General features: G+C 39.1%; 1 protein-coding gene across 1 annotated transcript in view; it reads left to right on the top strand.

Moving 5' to 3' along the window:
* The window catches only part of LOC109011046 (mediator of RNA polymerase II transcription subunit 33B-like), a 42,777-nt gene that overhangs the window by 19,282 nt on the left and 9,877 nt on the right, over positions 1-13,618 (top strand). Inside the window, exon 3 of the mRNA XM_018992064.2 lies at positions 8,408-8,755. Coding sequence (XP_018847609.2) covers positions 8,408-8,755 — 348 coding nt within the window. The remainder of the gene's footprint in view (positions 1-8,407; positions 8,756-13,618) is intronic.

Consider the following 13,618-nt stretch of genomic DNA (forward strand, 5'->3'; position numbering starts at 1 on the left):
TTATTCTTTACTGAACTCCTGTCATTCGATCTACCCCTGCTTGAGGACCCCTTAACAAACAAGCCACTAGCTTGTTCATTAGTGTTCTTCACACTCAATTTATTCCTCAACTCCTTAGAATTCAAAGCAGACTTTACATCTACCAAGGAAATTGTATTTCTACTATACAACATAGAATTCACAAAGTTCTCAAAAGATGTGGGTAATGAACATAAGATAATTAACGCTTGATCTTCTTCTTCAAGCTTAATATCTATATTCCTCAGATCCATAATGATTTTGTTAAATTCATCTAGGTGTTCAGAAATAAGAGTACCTTCCTTCATTTTGAGAGTGTATAACCGTTGTTTCAAATACAAACGGTTGGTGAGAGATCTCTTCATGTACAGATTCTCAAGTGCCGACTAGAAACCAGTTGCAGTCTCCTCGTCAGCAACCTCTCTTAAAACTCCATTAGATAGTGACAAAAGAATAGTACTGTGTACCTTTTCTTCTTCTTCTTTCGAAGGAGTCGGAGAATCGTCAGATACCGACACTTCTAATACTTTTGACAAGCTCTGTTGTCGCAGTAAAGCCTTCATCTTGATGCGCCATAAACTGAAACTGTTCTGACCGTCAAATTTCTCCACTTCGAACTTAGCCATAGCCATCCCTCCAGATCACCCTGAGCCAAGCTCTGATACCAGTTTGTTGGGAATAACTGTATATCTAAGACTAACTCGAAGTATAGTAGCGGAAATAAACAAAAGAAATTGATGACAATCACACAGAAAGAACACCAAGATTTAAGTGGTTCGACTCAATCTGAGCGTACGTCCACTGGTGGGGTCGGTATCGGAGATTTCACTATCAACAAAGATGGAGTACAGATGAATACAACAAAACTTCACAAGGAAGTTATCTCTCAAACTCACTCTAGACTTCTCTCTCAAGAAAACACTAAAAACAAGACAAAAAATGATTTCTGAAGTCTTTTGAAGAAGTGGGCGCCGTTTGGTATTTATAGGAACAGTAAAATTCACTTCTGTGAACATTGGCTCGAGCGAACACTCGAGCGAGTGTCGAGCGAACGTAGGTTTTCTGCACTTCGCTCAAGCCAACAGTTGAGCGATGTCGAGCGAAGCTCTCTGACTTGGATATCGCTCGAGCTGCATGTCGAGCGAGGGTCGAGCGAAGCTCTCTGCCTGAACTCGCTCGAGCTGGGTGTCGAGCGGATATCGAGCGAAGCTCTCTGTCTTCATATCGCTCGAGCTGAATCTCGAGCGATGCTTGAGCGAGGCTCTCTGTCTGATTTCGCTCGAGCTGAATCTCGAGCGATGCTTGAGCGAGGCTCTCTGTCTGATTTCGCTTGAGCCGAGTGAACCTTCGCTTGAGCGAACCTACGACACATGTACTGTTCTATCTGAATTCAAGCACCTCTTAACAGAAACTAAGGTTGAGTTTATTGATCGAAGTGTCGTTGGTAGCTCATGGGGTTGTCTGTATGTTGGTTGGGTGTCACTTGCTTCCAATGGAGCGTCTGTGGGTATTCATATTATGTGGGATATGAGGGTGGTTGAGTCTATTGAGGAGTGTATTGGTAATCATACGGTGGCTTGTTCTTTTAAGAATGTGGAGGATGTGAGTATATGGACCAAATGTGGACAATAATAGGAAGGACTCAATTTAATTTTTTTTAATTGGATCAATACTTCCAATTTCTTGAGTATGAGTAAAGGATCCATGGATAAACAAAGAATGCCACAAAGATATCCAACTCTATTATCGAGCATCTATGAGAAGCAGAAAAACCATAAAAAAAATGACGATTGTTTGTAAAGAGGGCTGGACGAGTGGGATGAGGGAAAGTGGCTCAATCAAGCAAAAAAGAAGAGTAGCCCCCTTAGAACTATGGGATGAGTTAGTTGGTTAGTGTAGTTGGTGGAACTTACTGGCTCTTCTTTTAAATTGCCTCCCAAGTGCAGAAGGTTTCTAACTTTTGTATAATGAGAGTCCCAAGGTCGATTTCATAGGGATTAAGATAGATTCAGTGCTATGCAATTGTTTATTGGAATAAACAGGAATTAAGCAGTGAAATATTAGCTGTGCAAATATCTTATGATCACTGGGCAGGTTTGTAAACCAAATTGTTCATACCAGAAAACTCAAGGGTTTGAAAATAATTTTTGCTTCTTTTCTGAGAATCCTAGATGAGAATGAGATGGATTTGGATGCACACTTAGATTTATAAAAACAGCTAAAGAAACTGAACTCTCTGCTTTGATAAAGAAGAACAAATTCAAAATTCAAGGCCAATGTTCTGAAAAGCTTTTAGAAAAACGCCTAGGCTTCGGGTCTCCTTTGCACAGAGGGATTTCAGGAGAGTTTTGCATTCCACAATTACTGTCATATGCAATTTCAGTCAAGATAAAAGCATTTGGATGATGTATATGACTAAAACACTAACAAAACATTTTCTGAATAATTTCAACAAATTTCACATCAAAGTGACAATCAACATGCAACTCAGGATTAGGGTCTGCATCCCTTAAGCATTCACCGTGCCTTCAATCAACGATGGATCAAAGAGGACACAGAGAAACCCTAATCTCAATGTCTATAAGAATGATAGAGGTTTATGGAGAATACAAATTAAAACCGAGAAGAAATCAAAACCCCCAATTAAAACCCTACTGCCCAAAGGTTTCCCTTGACCTAGGTTACGAAATTTCTCTCCCATCAAGTATGAAAACAAGCTATTAACCAAATAAAGACTGGTCCATAATCCAGAGAAAGGAAAAACAAAATCCCTAGAATTGGAAGCTGAAATTTCAAAGTGATTTTCGGACACTGCCAAAAATCCCAATGTCCCCTTCTTGCACGCCCCTTGGTCCCTTTTAAGCTCTCCTTCCTCATCCTCTCCAGTGCTCATGCTGATTTCTCTCTCCAGGTTGCTGCTCTCTCCAATTCCATGCGGGTCTAAGGTGTGAAACCTAAGATGCAAAGCTGCAAGGGTTACGGGGCTTGAGAGGATTCCTCGACAAAGTCTTGCAATAAAAGAATTTTCTGAATTCAATTTTGATATGGACTTGGTGAATTTGCCTCTAGTCGGCGGTATGCACACATGGTCCAATGATCGGGCGTGGTCCCGTTTGGACAGATTTTGCCATCTCCCTCCTGGGAGGCTGGGAGGCTCATTACCCTACATTGCTCCAGAAAAGATTACTTAGGGTCTGTTTGGACCATTTTCTATTGTGTTGGATTGTGGGGCATTCATGAGGGTAATAGATACTTCAAGTTTGAAAACATGTATTTGAAAGTCGAGGGCTTTGTGGAGAAGGTGAGCTTATGGCGGTCCTCGTATATCTTGGAGGGCTCACCAAGTTTTATTTTGGCTGGTAAACTCAAAGCCTTGGAGAAGGATTTGAAGATGTGGAATGTAGATGTCTTCGGACGTATTGATAGTCAAAAGCGGTCACTCTTTGAGGATTTGCAGGTTTTGGGGAGACGGGAGGTGATCGTTCCTCTTTTTGTGGAGGAGTCTCGTAGGAAAATATATATCACCACGGTGCTTGATAAGGTACTTTTAATGGAAATCTTGTGGAGACAGAAATTGGGAGCCCTTTGGTTGAAAGAAGAGGATAGATGTACTAAATTCTTCCATCAGGTGGCTAATTCTCATCGTAGGAATAATGCTATTGAGATGCTTTAGGTTGATGGCCAGGTTTGTTTGGATCATGATGTTATTAAGAGCAATATTGTCAATTATTATGTTGGTCTCCTTATGGAACAATTCCCTTGGAGGCCTAATCTTGATGACTTGGCTTTCAAGGCCATCGATCAGTTGAGTTCTATTTGGTTGGAGAGGCCTTTTTGAGGCGGATGAGGTTTATCAGGTGATTGGTGGGATGGCTAAGGATAAAGCTCTTTGTCCGGATGGGTTTTCTATTGCTTTCTTCCATGATTGTTGGGGGGTTGTTGGGGAGGATATCATGAAGGTTTTTCATGAACTTCACTTTTTCGGGAAGTTTGAAAAAAGCCTTAATGTGACTTTTATTGCTCTTGTCCCTAAGTGGGTTGGGGCTGTGGAGGTGAACAATTTTCGCTCCATTAGTCTCGTTATTGGGGCGTATAAGATAATCTCTAAGACAAGGGGACCCTCTCTCTCCTTTCATTTTCATCATTGTTATGGATGCTCTTAGTCGCATGTTGGGTGTAGCTGGTAATGGAGGTTTCCTTTACGGTTTTTTGTAGGAAGTGTTACTATTTCCCACCTTCTCTTTGCAAATGATGCCTTACTTTTTCGCGAGCTGGATTGTGGTCATATTCAATATTTGAGGGCTCTATTGCTTTGTTTTGAAGCTGTCTCGAGATTGAAGGTGAATCTATCGAAGTCTAAAATGGTTCCTGTGGGTTCAATGAATCATGTTCAGTACTTGGCTAACATTATGGGCTGTAAGGTTTCTTCGCTTCCCTTGAAATATCTTGGTCTTCCATTGGGGATTTCTTTCAAGGCAAAAATTATTTGGGAGGGTGCGTTAGAAAAAAATGAAAGAAGGTTGGCTGGGAAGGGGAGTCTTTATGGAGAGTAGTTAGAGATTCAAAATATGGGAGTAATAGGGGGCCTCATGTTCTAATGAAGTTAGGGGGGCATATGGTGTGGGGTTGTGGAAATATATTCATTTAGGATGGGAGAGGTTTACCAACTTTTTCAGATTTGAGGTTGGGAGGGGATGGTGTTTATTTTTGGCATGATGTTTGGTGTGGTGCAAGGACTCTTAAGTATGTTTTTTCCACTTTTTACCAGATTTCAAGTGACAAAGAGGCTGTGGTGGCTGACTTGTTGGTTTGTTCCAATGTCTCTATCCATGGGAATGTCAATTTTTTTAGTGGCTCAAGTGAACTTGGAACATTTGCTGATTTCTTTGGTTCATTGTATGCTATGACTTTGGTAATGTGGTAGAGGACATGATGATTTGGACTTCTGGTGGGAGTAAAAGATTTTCGGTGCGTTCCTATTATAAGGCCCTTTTTGGATTTTCTAATGATCATTGCATTCCTTGGAAAAGTATTTGGAAATGTAAGGTTCCTCCCAAGATTGCTTTCTTTGTTTGGACTGCGTCCCTTGGGAGAATCCTCGCCACTAACAATTTGAGGAAATGGGGTCTCATCATTATGGATTGGTGCTTCTAGTGTAAAAAAACCAGAGAATCCATGGATCATTTATTGTTACATTGTGAGGAGGCTAGGTTTTTAGGATGAGATCCTAACTGGACTGGTGTGGCATGGGTTATGCTTGGAAGAGTTATGGATATTTTTAAATGTTGGACAAGTATTAGGGGTAATGCTTACATTGCCGCTGTGTGGAAAATGATCCCTCATTGTACTATGTGGTGTTTGTGGATGGAGAGAAATAATAGGTGTTTTGAAGACTGGGAGCGCTCCTTGGATGAGCTGAAGAGATTCTTTTTTAACACACTATTTTCCTGAGCTTCAGTCATTATTTGTAATGGAGACAACTTTCATAATTTGCTTGTATCCATCATTAGTGCTTAGTGGTAATTATGTGTATTTTGTGTATACTTCATGTGGACTTGAGCTATAACTTTTTCTATTAATTAAGTTCTACTTTTACTTTTTTTAAAAAAAAAAAACGTAAACCTTGAGACAACTATCGAAAGGCATATGTTGACCTTGGGTTTTTTTTTTAGAACAAAACATTGTCATTCATAATAATAGAATCAATAACAAAGTTAATACCATACAATTAGAAATTAGCATCTAGCAAGACTCTAGACTGAATAAAATCTGGACATTGATGCCACCATTGAATAGTGTCATCCACAAAACGAGCGTGCCTTGCAAGTAAGGCCTCGTTTGTTTTCGGAGATGAGATGAGATGAGATGAAAGTTAAAAAGTTGAATAAAATATTGTTAGAGTATATTTTTTAATATTATTTTTGTTTTGGGATTTGAAAAAGTTGAATTGTTTATTTTATTTTGTATTAGAAGTTGGGAAAGTTGTAATGATTAGATTAGATGAGATGAGATGAGATCTTTTCCCAAAACAAACGAGGCCTAAGTGAGCTGCTTCATTTTTTTGCCTTCCAACGTGAATTACATCATACTCTGCAAAATAGGAAATAAGACTTTGAATTTCAGAGATCATATTTCCTTGCCTTGAATAATTAGGTTCCTTAGAAACAATAGCTTCAATAACAGACAATGAATCCCCTTCCAATAGCAAATTGGAAAAACCTAAATTCAAGATCATCTGAAGACCCCTCAAAGCAACCAAAGCCTCAATGTCATCTACTTAAAATAGCCCAACCCCAAGGGGTTGGCCCAAGTGGTGAAGGTTTTGATCTTGGAGTATTACTCCCTTCAAGGTTCAAAGAACATTTCATAGGTGCAAACAATCTTTTGGGGCCACACCTCCTGGTGAAAAGTCAGCAATTTAACTAGTTTTGTGTAGGAAAACTTCCGAAGGTGCGGTGCACAAGAACAGGGTTTACTCTGCAAGGGTGGGTCCAAAGGGCCCTTGCCTTGGAGTGGTTCCCTAACATAAGAAAAAAAAAAAAAAAAAAAAAATTCAAATTCCTTCCCACTCAGTAAATAAAACATCACCATTATCATCCCTTAAAATAACTCCAATGCCCGCAAAGTTAGAAGATCAAAACAAAGCACAATCAAAATTAAGCTTAACCATACCTTGGTTAGGAGGTTTCCAAGAGAGCAAAATCTCCTTACGTACAACCAGCTAGTGCATTTTAATGGTATTGTACCCCTCAACATATGCTAAGCTATTATCAACAACATCTTAAGGCACACAATTAGAATTCTTAAATAACTTCATATTCCTAAACTTCCATACACCCCATGAACTAGTAGTGAAAATAGGAACTAAAGTTAAATCAAATCGCATCAACAAAATGACCAGCAGCCTCCAGCAAAGGTGAAACTGGAGGACAACGTACAGCCAACACCTTTTTCACATCTGGACAGCCCCAAAAAACATGACAGCAATCCTCCACAGCCAACTGACAAAGAGGACAACCCGCATTAGAAAGAATACCCCGCTTCAGCAAATTCAGTTTTGTAGGGAGGCTATCCTTACAAGCACGCCACACCCAAAATTCTTAACTTTATTCAGAAGATTCAAATTCCAGAATTGATGCCAAAAGATTGAAGGACCATGGGAATGAGAACTTTCAGCTCCAACTTTAGAGTCAAACAACGTCAATGATAAATGATACCCAGACTTGACTGATCAATACAAACCATTCTTAGTGCCACTCCACACAAGTTTATCTTCACGCTCTCTTGAAAGTAAAGGAAGTTGTAGGACTGCATTAGCAACAAAAGTAAGAAAAACAGATTGTACTAAATCCACATCCCAAGTGCCATTATCCAGATTCATAAGCAAGTTAACCGTAGAATCAGCTTGAATAACATAATTAGGAGGGAGTGTCTGAGGTAACCAAAAGATTGGAACACATTTATCTTGAACTATCCGGACTTTCTCGCCCTTCTCTATCCTCCAAATACACCCATTCTACAAAAGAGGTTTAGCAGCACAAATACCTTCCACACATAAGAAGGCTTCCTACCCAAATTTGATTGTAAAAAATTTGTAGCAGGAAAATACTTTGCTTTAAAAACCCGATAAAGCAATGAATGAGGATTTTGAATCAATCACCAACCTTGTTTAGCAAGCATAGCCAAATTAAAAGGCTCAAGATTCTTAAAACCCATACACCCTCACATCTTTGAAGAACACAATTTTGGCCAACTAATCCAATGCATCTTCCGTTCAGTCTGGCGTTGTCCCCACCAGAATTTTGCAAATAATCCTTCTAACTCCCTACAAAAGGATTTGGGTAACAAAAAACAGCTAATAGTGTAGGTTGGCAATGCTTGCACAACCGCATTGATCAAATACTTCTCTGCTGGCTTGTGAAAGCAATTGTTCCTTTCAACCTTTAACTTTTGTCAAACCCTATCTTTTAACTCCTTAAAAATATTACATTTAGAATGTCCACCCAAAGAAGGAAGACCCAAATACCGATCGTGATGTTGGAGAGAATGCACGTCCCAAATGGCCCTAATTGCATCAATTTCCTCTGCTCTAGTCTTTGGACTAATCAGAAGTTCAGATTTATTCATGTTAATCTGCTGTCCCGAAGCCAACCCATAAACATGTAACAACTGCTTCAAGTTTTCATTTTACAAAATAATAGGCTGTGGTCTGCAAAAAACAAATGAGTAACAGCAGGAGCTCTAGGACAAACTTTCACACCCTCTATCAAATTTCTTTTTGCATGTTTTTATGGTAGCTTTTGCTGTTAAGTGGTCTTTTTGCATGTTTTTTATGGTAGTTTTTTCCCATAGATTAAATTACTAAATCACATTTTGGATGAAATTACAGGATCATGAAATCCATTGATGACGTTCTTCATCTATCCCAGATCTATGGCCTTCAAGTGGGTGAACCTGGGGTGATTCTTGTTGAATTTGTGTTTTCAATTGTATGGCAGTTACTTGATGCATCTTTGGATGACGAAGGATTGCTGGAACTTACCCCGGAAAAGAAGTCTAGATGGCCTACCAGACCTCAAGATATGGAAATAGACGGTCATAATAGCTTTAGTGAGATGGTAATAGAGCACAATGAAGGGCTGCAGAAAGTAAATACTGCAATGGCTATTGAGATAATTGCAGAGTTTTTGCAGAATAAAGTGACTTCACGGATTCTTTTCTTGGCACGTCGAAACATGTAAGATATTATATTCATTATTGAATTCCTTTTTCAATTCTGTATGTTAATGGTTATGTGTTGTGTTTGTGGGAGAGAAGTAAAAGGCAAGCAGTTTATTGAGTGAATTGTCATTTCAATCTAAGTCAATATCTCACATTGGTGCAGTAATGTGAATAAATTAAGCAAAAAGTATCCAGTTAAAATTCAGAAGTCCATTGAACAGAAGGTACTTGAGAGAAATCACTTTCAAACTTGAATGTCACATTGCTCTCTCTCTAGTCTTCGATGGGCTAGTACAATTTTTTACAGTAATTTTGTTCTGCTTTTTTGATGGGAAAATCTGGTAATCTGAGAATGGGTATTTTTAGCTGTCTGAGCACTGGAGCCAAGTTATTTGGAGTTTTAGGCTGAGGAAGGAGTATCTATATTGCACATAGTGGAAAAAATTAGAGTTAAGGTCTGTGCTGTCTCACTTGGAAAAATCACTGTGGAGAGTTTCTTGGAGATGGTGGTAACTCTGGTCCAGCCATGAGAATTCAAGGGGTCTATAAAATCTTCTAGGGTTGGCAATGCAATCTTTATCGCTAGATGTTGTTACAACCGCTATGGTAGGTTCTTGGTGTTGATGGAGTAGGGAGTGGTGGATGAAGAGGCTTCATTAACATTCCGATGAGAAATATCAGTGACTTGAATGAGAAGGTGACGATATGTATGATGGTGGGTAAACCATTGCATGCAGCAGTGTTAGTGGTGCTGGGGAAGGAAGTGGTTGTTAATCCTTGTAATGGACTGGTTGGATGGGCTTAGATGAGGCCAAAAATCCAGCTGGCGCAGCACCACTCTGCAAGAAGCCAAATGGTAGTGGAGTTTCTATGACAGAGTTGGTATGGAGGGGGAATGTCATTGGTGTAGAGTGGGGGTATATCGAGCTATTTTGAACTTTAGCCAACAGAGGATGAAGTTGCAAATTTTAAAACAAGAAGCGGATCGGTGCATTGGGTAGATGGATTCAGGTATGGGCCAACCTAACTTTCATGTATCCTAGCTCCATATCAAAGAGAAGGCGTCGGACTTGGAAAGCGTGGATTTTGGAGCTGGGATACATGAAGATTATGGAGCTGGGACATGCGTATCAATACTTTGAAGGTTATGTTATTCCTTTCCCTCCAAATGCACCACCATAAGCATATTGGGACCATCTTCCATATTGCTGCAATATGAGAGTTATCCTGAGGGCTTTTCCAAGAAGCTAAGAAATCGATCACCCTTCTAAGCATCACCCAAGTTAGTCCCACTCAAGTGAAGAAGTTGTTCCATAATGTCGTGGCAATCTCACAATGAAGTAATAAATGATCAACTGACTCCCCACTCTTTTTGCACATACAACACCACTCCATGACAATGAATCGACATTTCCTTAGGTTGTCGAGTGTGAGTATCTTTCCCAATCAAGTTGTCCATACAAAGAAGAGTGCCTTTAAGGGTGCCCTTGTCTTCCAAATGCTTTTCCATGGGAATGGGTTGGTTGTATGTGTGTGCATGGCTTGATAGAAAGAGCGGATAGTGAACTTCCCTTTCTTGGAGTGACGCTGGAAAATCTTGTCATCAACTTTCCTCCTCATGCGAGTGGAATATATGAGATCATAAAACTCCAAAATTGTATCGACTTCCCAATCATGTGCATTTCTAAAAAAAGTGATATTCCATTGAGGAGCACCATTTGATGTAACCACCAGATCCACAATCGAGGCTTCTTTCATTCTTGCTATGCCATAGGCTTTTGGATAAGTTTCCTTGAGTGGCCTGTCGCTACACCATATGTCATGCCAAAATTTGATTGAGTCCATCACCTACATCAAACCGGGTATTTCTAAAGTAGGCGTCCCATCCTCTTCTTATGTACTTCCAAAGCCCCACCCCATATGGCCCACTTACCTCATTTGAGTACCAACCTCCCCATGCTTCACCATACTTTGAGTCTATGATATTTCTCCACAAGGTTCCCCGTTCTTGGTGGTATCTCCACAAACATTTGCCCAACATAATCTTATTAAAAACCTGTAAATTCCTGATACCTAGACCTCCTTTTGATATGAGGAAGCATACTATGGCCCATTAGATTCAATCTTGTTGGGGGGAGCATATTGTGGCTCATTTTACCAAGTGAAACTTAAAAATCATCACTTAAAAATCATCATTAACTGCCCCCCCCCCCTTGAAGTCTCGCTGAAGTTTCTCCATGCGTTGGGCCGTCGTGTTAGGAAGAGGTATTAATGACAAGAAATAAGTCAGCAAGTTCGATAGAGTACTTTTAATTAAAGTAACCCTACCACCTTTGGATAGGTACATTCTCTTCCAGTTAGCCAATTTCCACTCCGTTTTCTCCAATATATCATCTAGGGCTATAAAAAAAAGATCGGTAAACCGGTGAACTGGTCCGATACCTGTTCCTACTTAGCAAAACCGTTGGAAAACCAGTCCTGTGCTGGTTTTGGATTTTAGAACACGGTTCGAATCGAACCAGACCAATGCATATGAATATATTATATTTAATTTTTATTTTATATATAAAATATTTTATATTATATATAATGTTTTATATTATATTATATATATTATATGCTAAATTGCTAATTAATATAACATGAAATTTTAAAATCTTATTATTCATATTTATTAATCTTATAACATAAAATTAATCTTATAAATCTTAATATAACATTTGATTATAATATTACATAAATTAATCTTATAATTTTTAATATAACATTTGAATATTGATATAACATATAAATTTTAATTTTATAACATAAAATGAGGGATATGGGTCAATCACTTGCTAAAGTTTTGTTGAAGTATGATTTTGTTTATCTGTAAAACCGGAAAAACTGGACCGGACCGAAACCGGAAAAATCGAAAATTCTAGTTTCGGTGGTGAATTGGTCTGATATGGGTTCTTAAATTTGCAAAACTAGTGTATATCGGTTCTGTTCTAAAAAATGTCCAAAACCGGATTGAACCGGACCAGTTACATCACTAACATCATCCCAAATTGATTTCGTTTGAATGGTGCACCCAAGGGGAGGCCAAGATATTTCATCAGCAAATGAGATATCTTACATCCCAAGATAGAGGCCAAGCTGTCCATGTTAATTACATCTCCCACTGGAACTACTTCTGATTTGGTCAAGTTCACCTTCAATCATGAAGTAGCTTCAAAGCAAAGAAGAAAAGCCATCAAAACTTGAATATGATCATTCCTAGCTCCACAAAATATTAGAGTGTCGTCGTCAAATAATAGGTGAGATATAATTCCCTCCCCCACTGAAAATCCACTAAGGAAACCACCCTCCACAACTCCTAAGGTCATCTTGGTAAAGGCTTCCATTACAAAAACAAATTGTAATGGAGAAAGAGGATCACCTTGTCTTAAGCTCCGTGAGCTTTTAAGGAATCTCATGGGGGTGCCATTCATCAAGATAGAGAAAAGGGCTGTTGAGATGCACTGAGTAATCCATGAAAACCATTTCGAACAAAAGCCACAATGCCCGAGCATGTAGAGCTAAAAGCTCCAATTGACCCGGTCATAAGCCTTTTTCATATCTAGTTAGTATAAAATTCCAGGCTTTCTTGACTAAAGTCTACTATCCAAACATTTGTTCACAACAAGTACCGAGTCAAGAATTTGCCTTCCTCTAACGAAGACATGTTGGGGCTTGGATATTAGCTTATCCATCGCCAATCTCAATCTATTCGCCAACACCTTCGACATGATCTTGTCCATCCCACTCACCAAGCTAATAGGTCGAGGTCTTCATATCACACACAGAAGTTAGGGACCATGTCTTGCAGTTTTAAACTCTATGTATTCTAAACAATTTCTTTGGAGACCCAAGTTGGATGATCTTAGGTTTGATTCTATTTGTTGAAGAGAAGATGGTGTGGCTAGAGAGAGGATTTGAGGAGGTTGAGGTATTTAAGGTGGTGAAGGCTATTAATGGTGACAAAGCCCTTGGCCCTTATGGTTGCAAGGTTATCAAAGACAACCTTTGAATGTTTTCCATTAGTTCCTTGCTCAAGGCAAGTTGGAGAGGAGCCTCAATGTTACTTTTTTATTCCAAGATTAAGGACTTGCGCCAAAGTTTTTGTTAATAGGCTGAAGACTGTGTTGGTGATGATTATATCAAGCTTATGGAATGTTTTCATCAAGGGATGATAAATTTTAAACTCTGTTTTTTAGTAGACAAATGCCTTGATAGCAAACTTAGATTTGAGATTCTAAATGTGCTATGAAAATTGAGTAAGATTACATACTCTTGGGTGTGCGTTGTACTTCCATCCTTTCATGAGATGTCATGTCATTGAAAATTAGTACTTATGTAAGCAAATTTTATGGCATAAAATTTTGTGATAGGATAAGAGTACTACGTTATCTGTACTACATAATTACCAAATTGATTTAAGAGAAGGCCTATGGTCATGTGAATTGGAGCTTCCTATTTTATTTACTAAGGAGATGCAGAAAGTTGGTGACAATGGATAGCATATTGTATCTACCGTGCGCTTTTCAGTCATCATAAATGAGGCACCCCCTCTACTCTTTGTTAGTGGTAATGGAGGCATTGAGTGAATCCTATTAGACACAGTGAATAGAGGGCTCCTGTCAGGTTTCTAGCAAGCTATTGAGAGAATAAGAGCTTATTTTGTCACATCTATTGTTAGCTAATGATTAGGGGTGTAAGTTTATTGGTCTAGATTGGAAAACCTGACCGGATCGAATGGTTCGGTCCGGACCGATAAGTGTATTGGTGGTTTCGGTCCGGTCCCAGGGTGGTTTTTTTGGACCGGACCGACCGAAGTATATATATATATAGGTTTTCA

This window comes from Juglans regia, chromosome 8, assembly GCF_001411555.2.
Source record: "Juglans regia cultivar Chandler chromosome 8, Walnut 2.0, whole genome shotgun sequence".
Taxonomy (NCBI): Eukaryota; Viridiplantae; Streptophyta; class Magnoliopsida; order Fagales; family Juglandaceae; genus Juglans; species Juglans regia.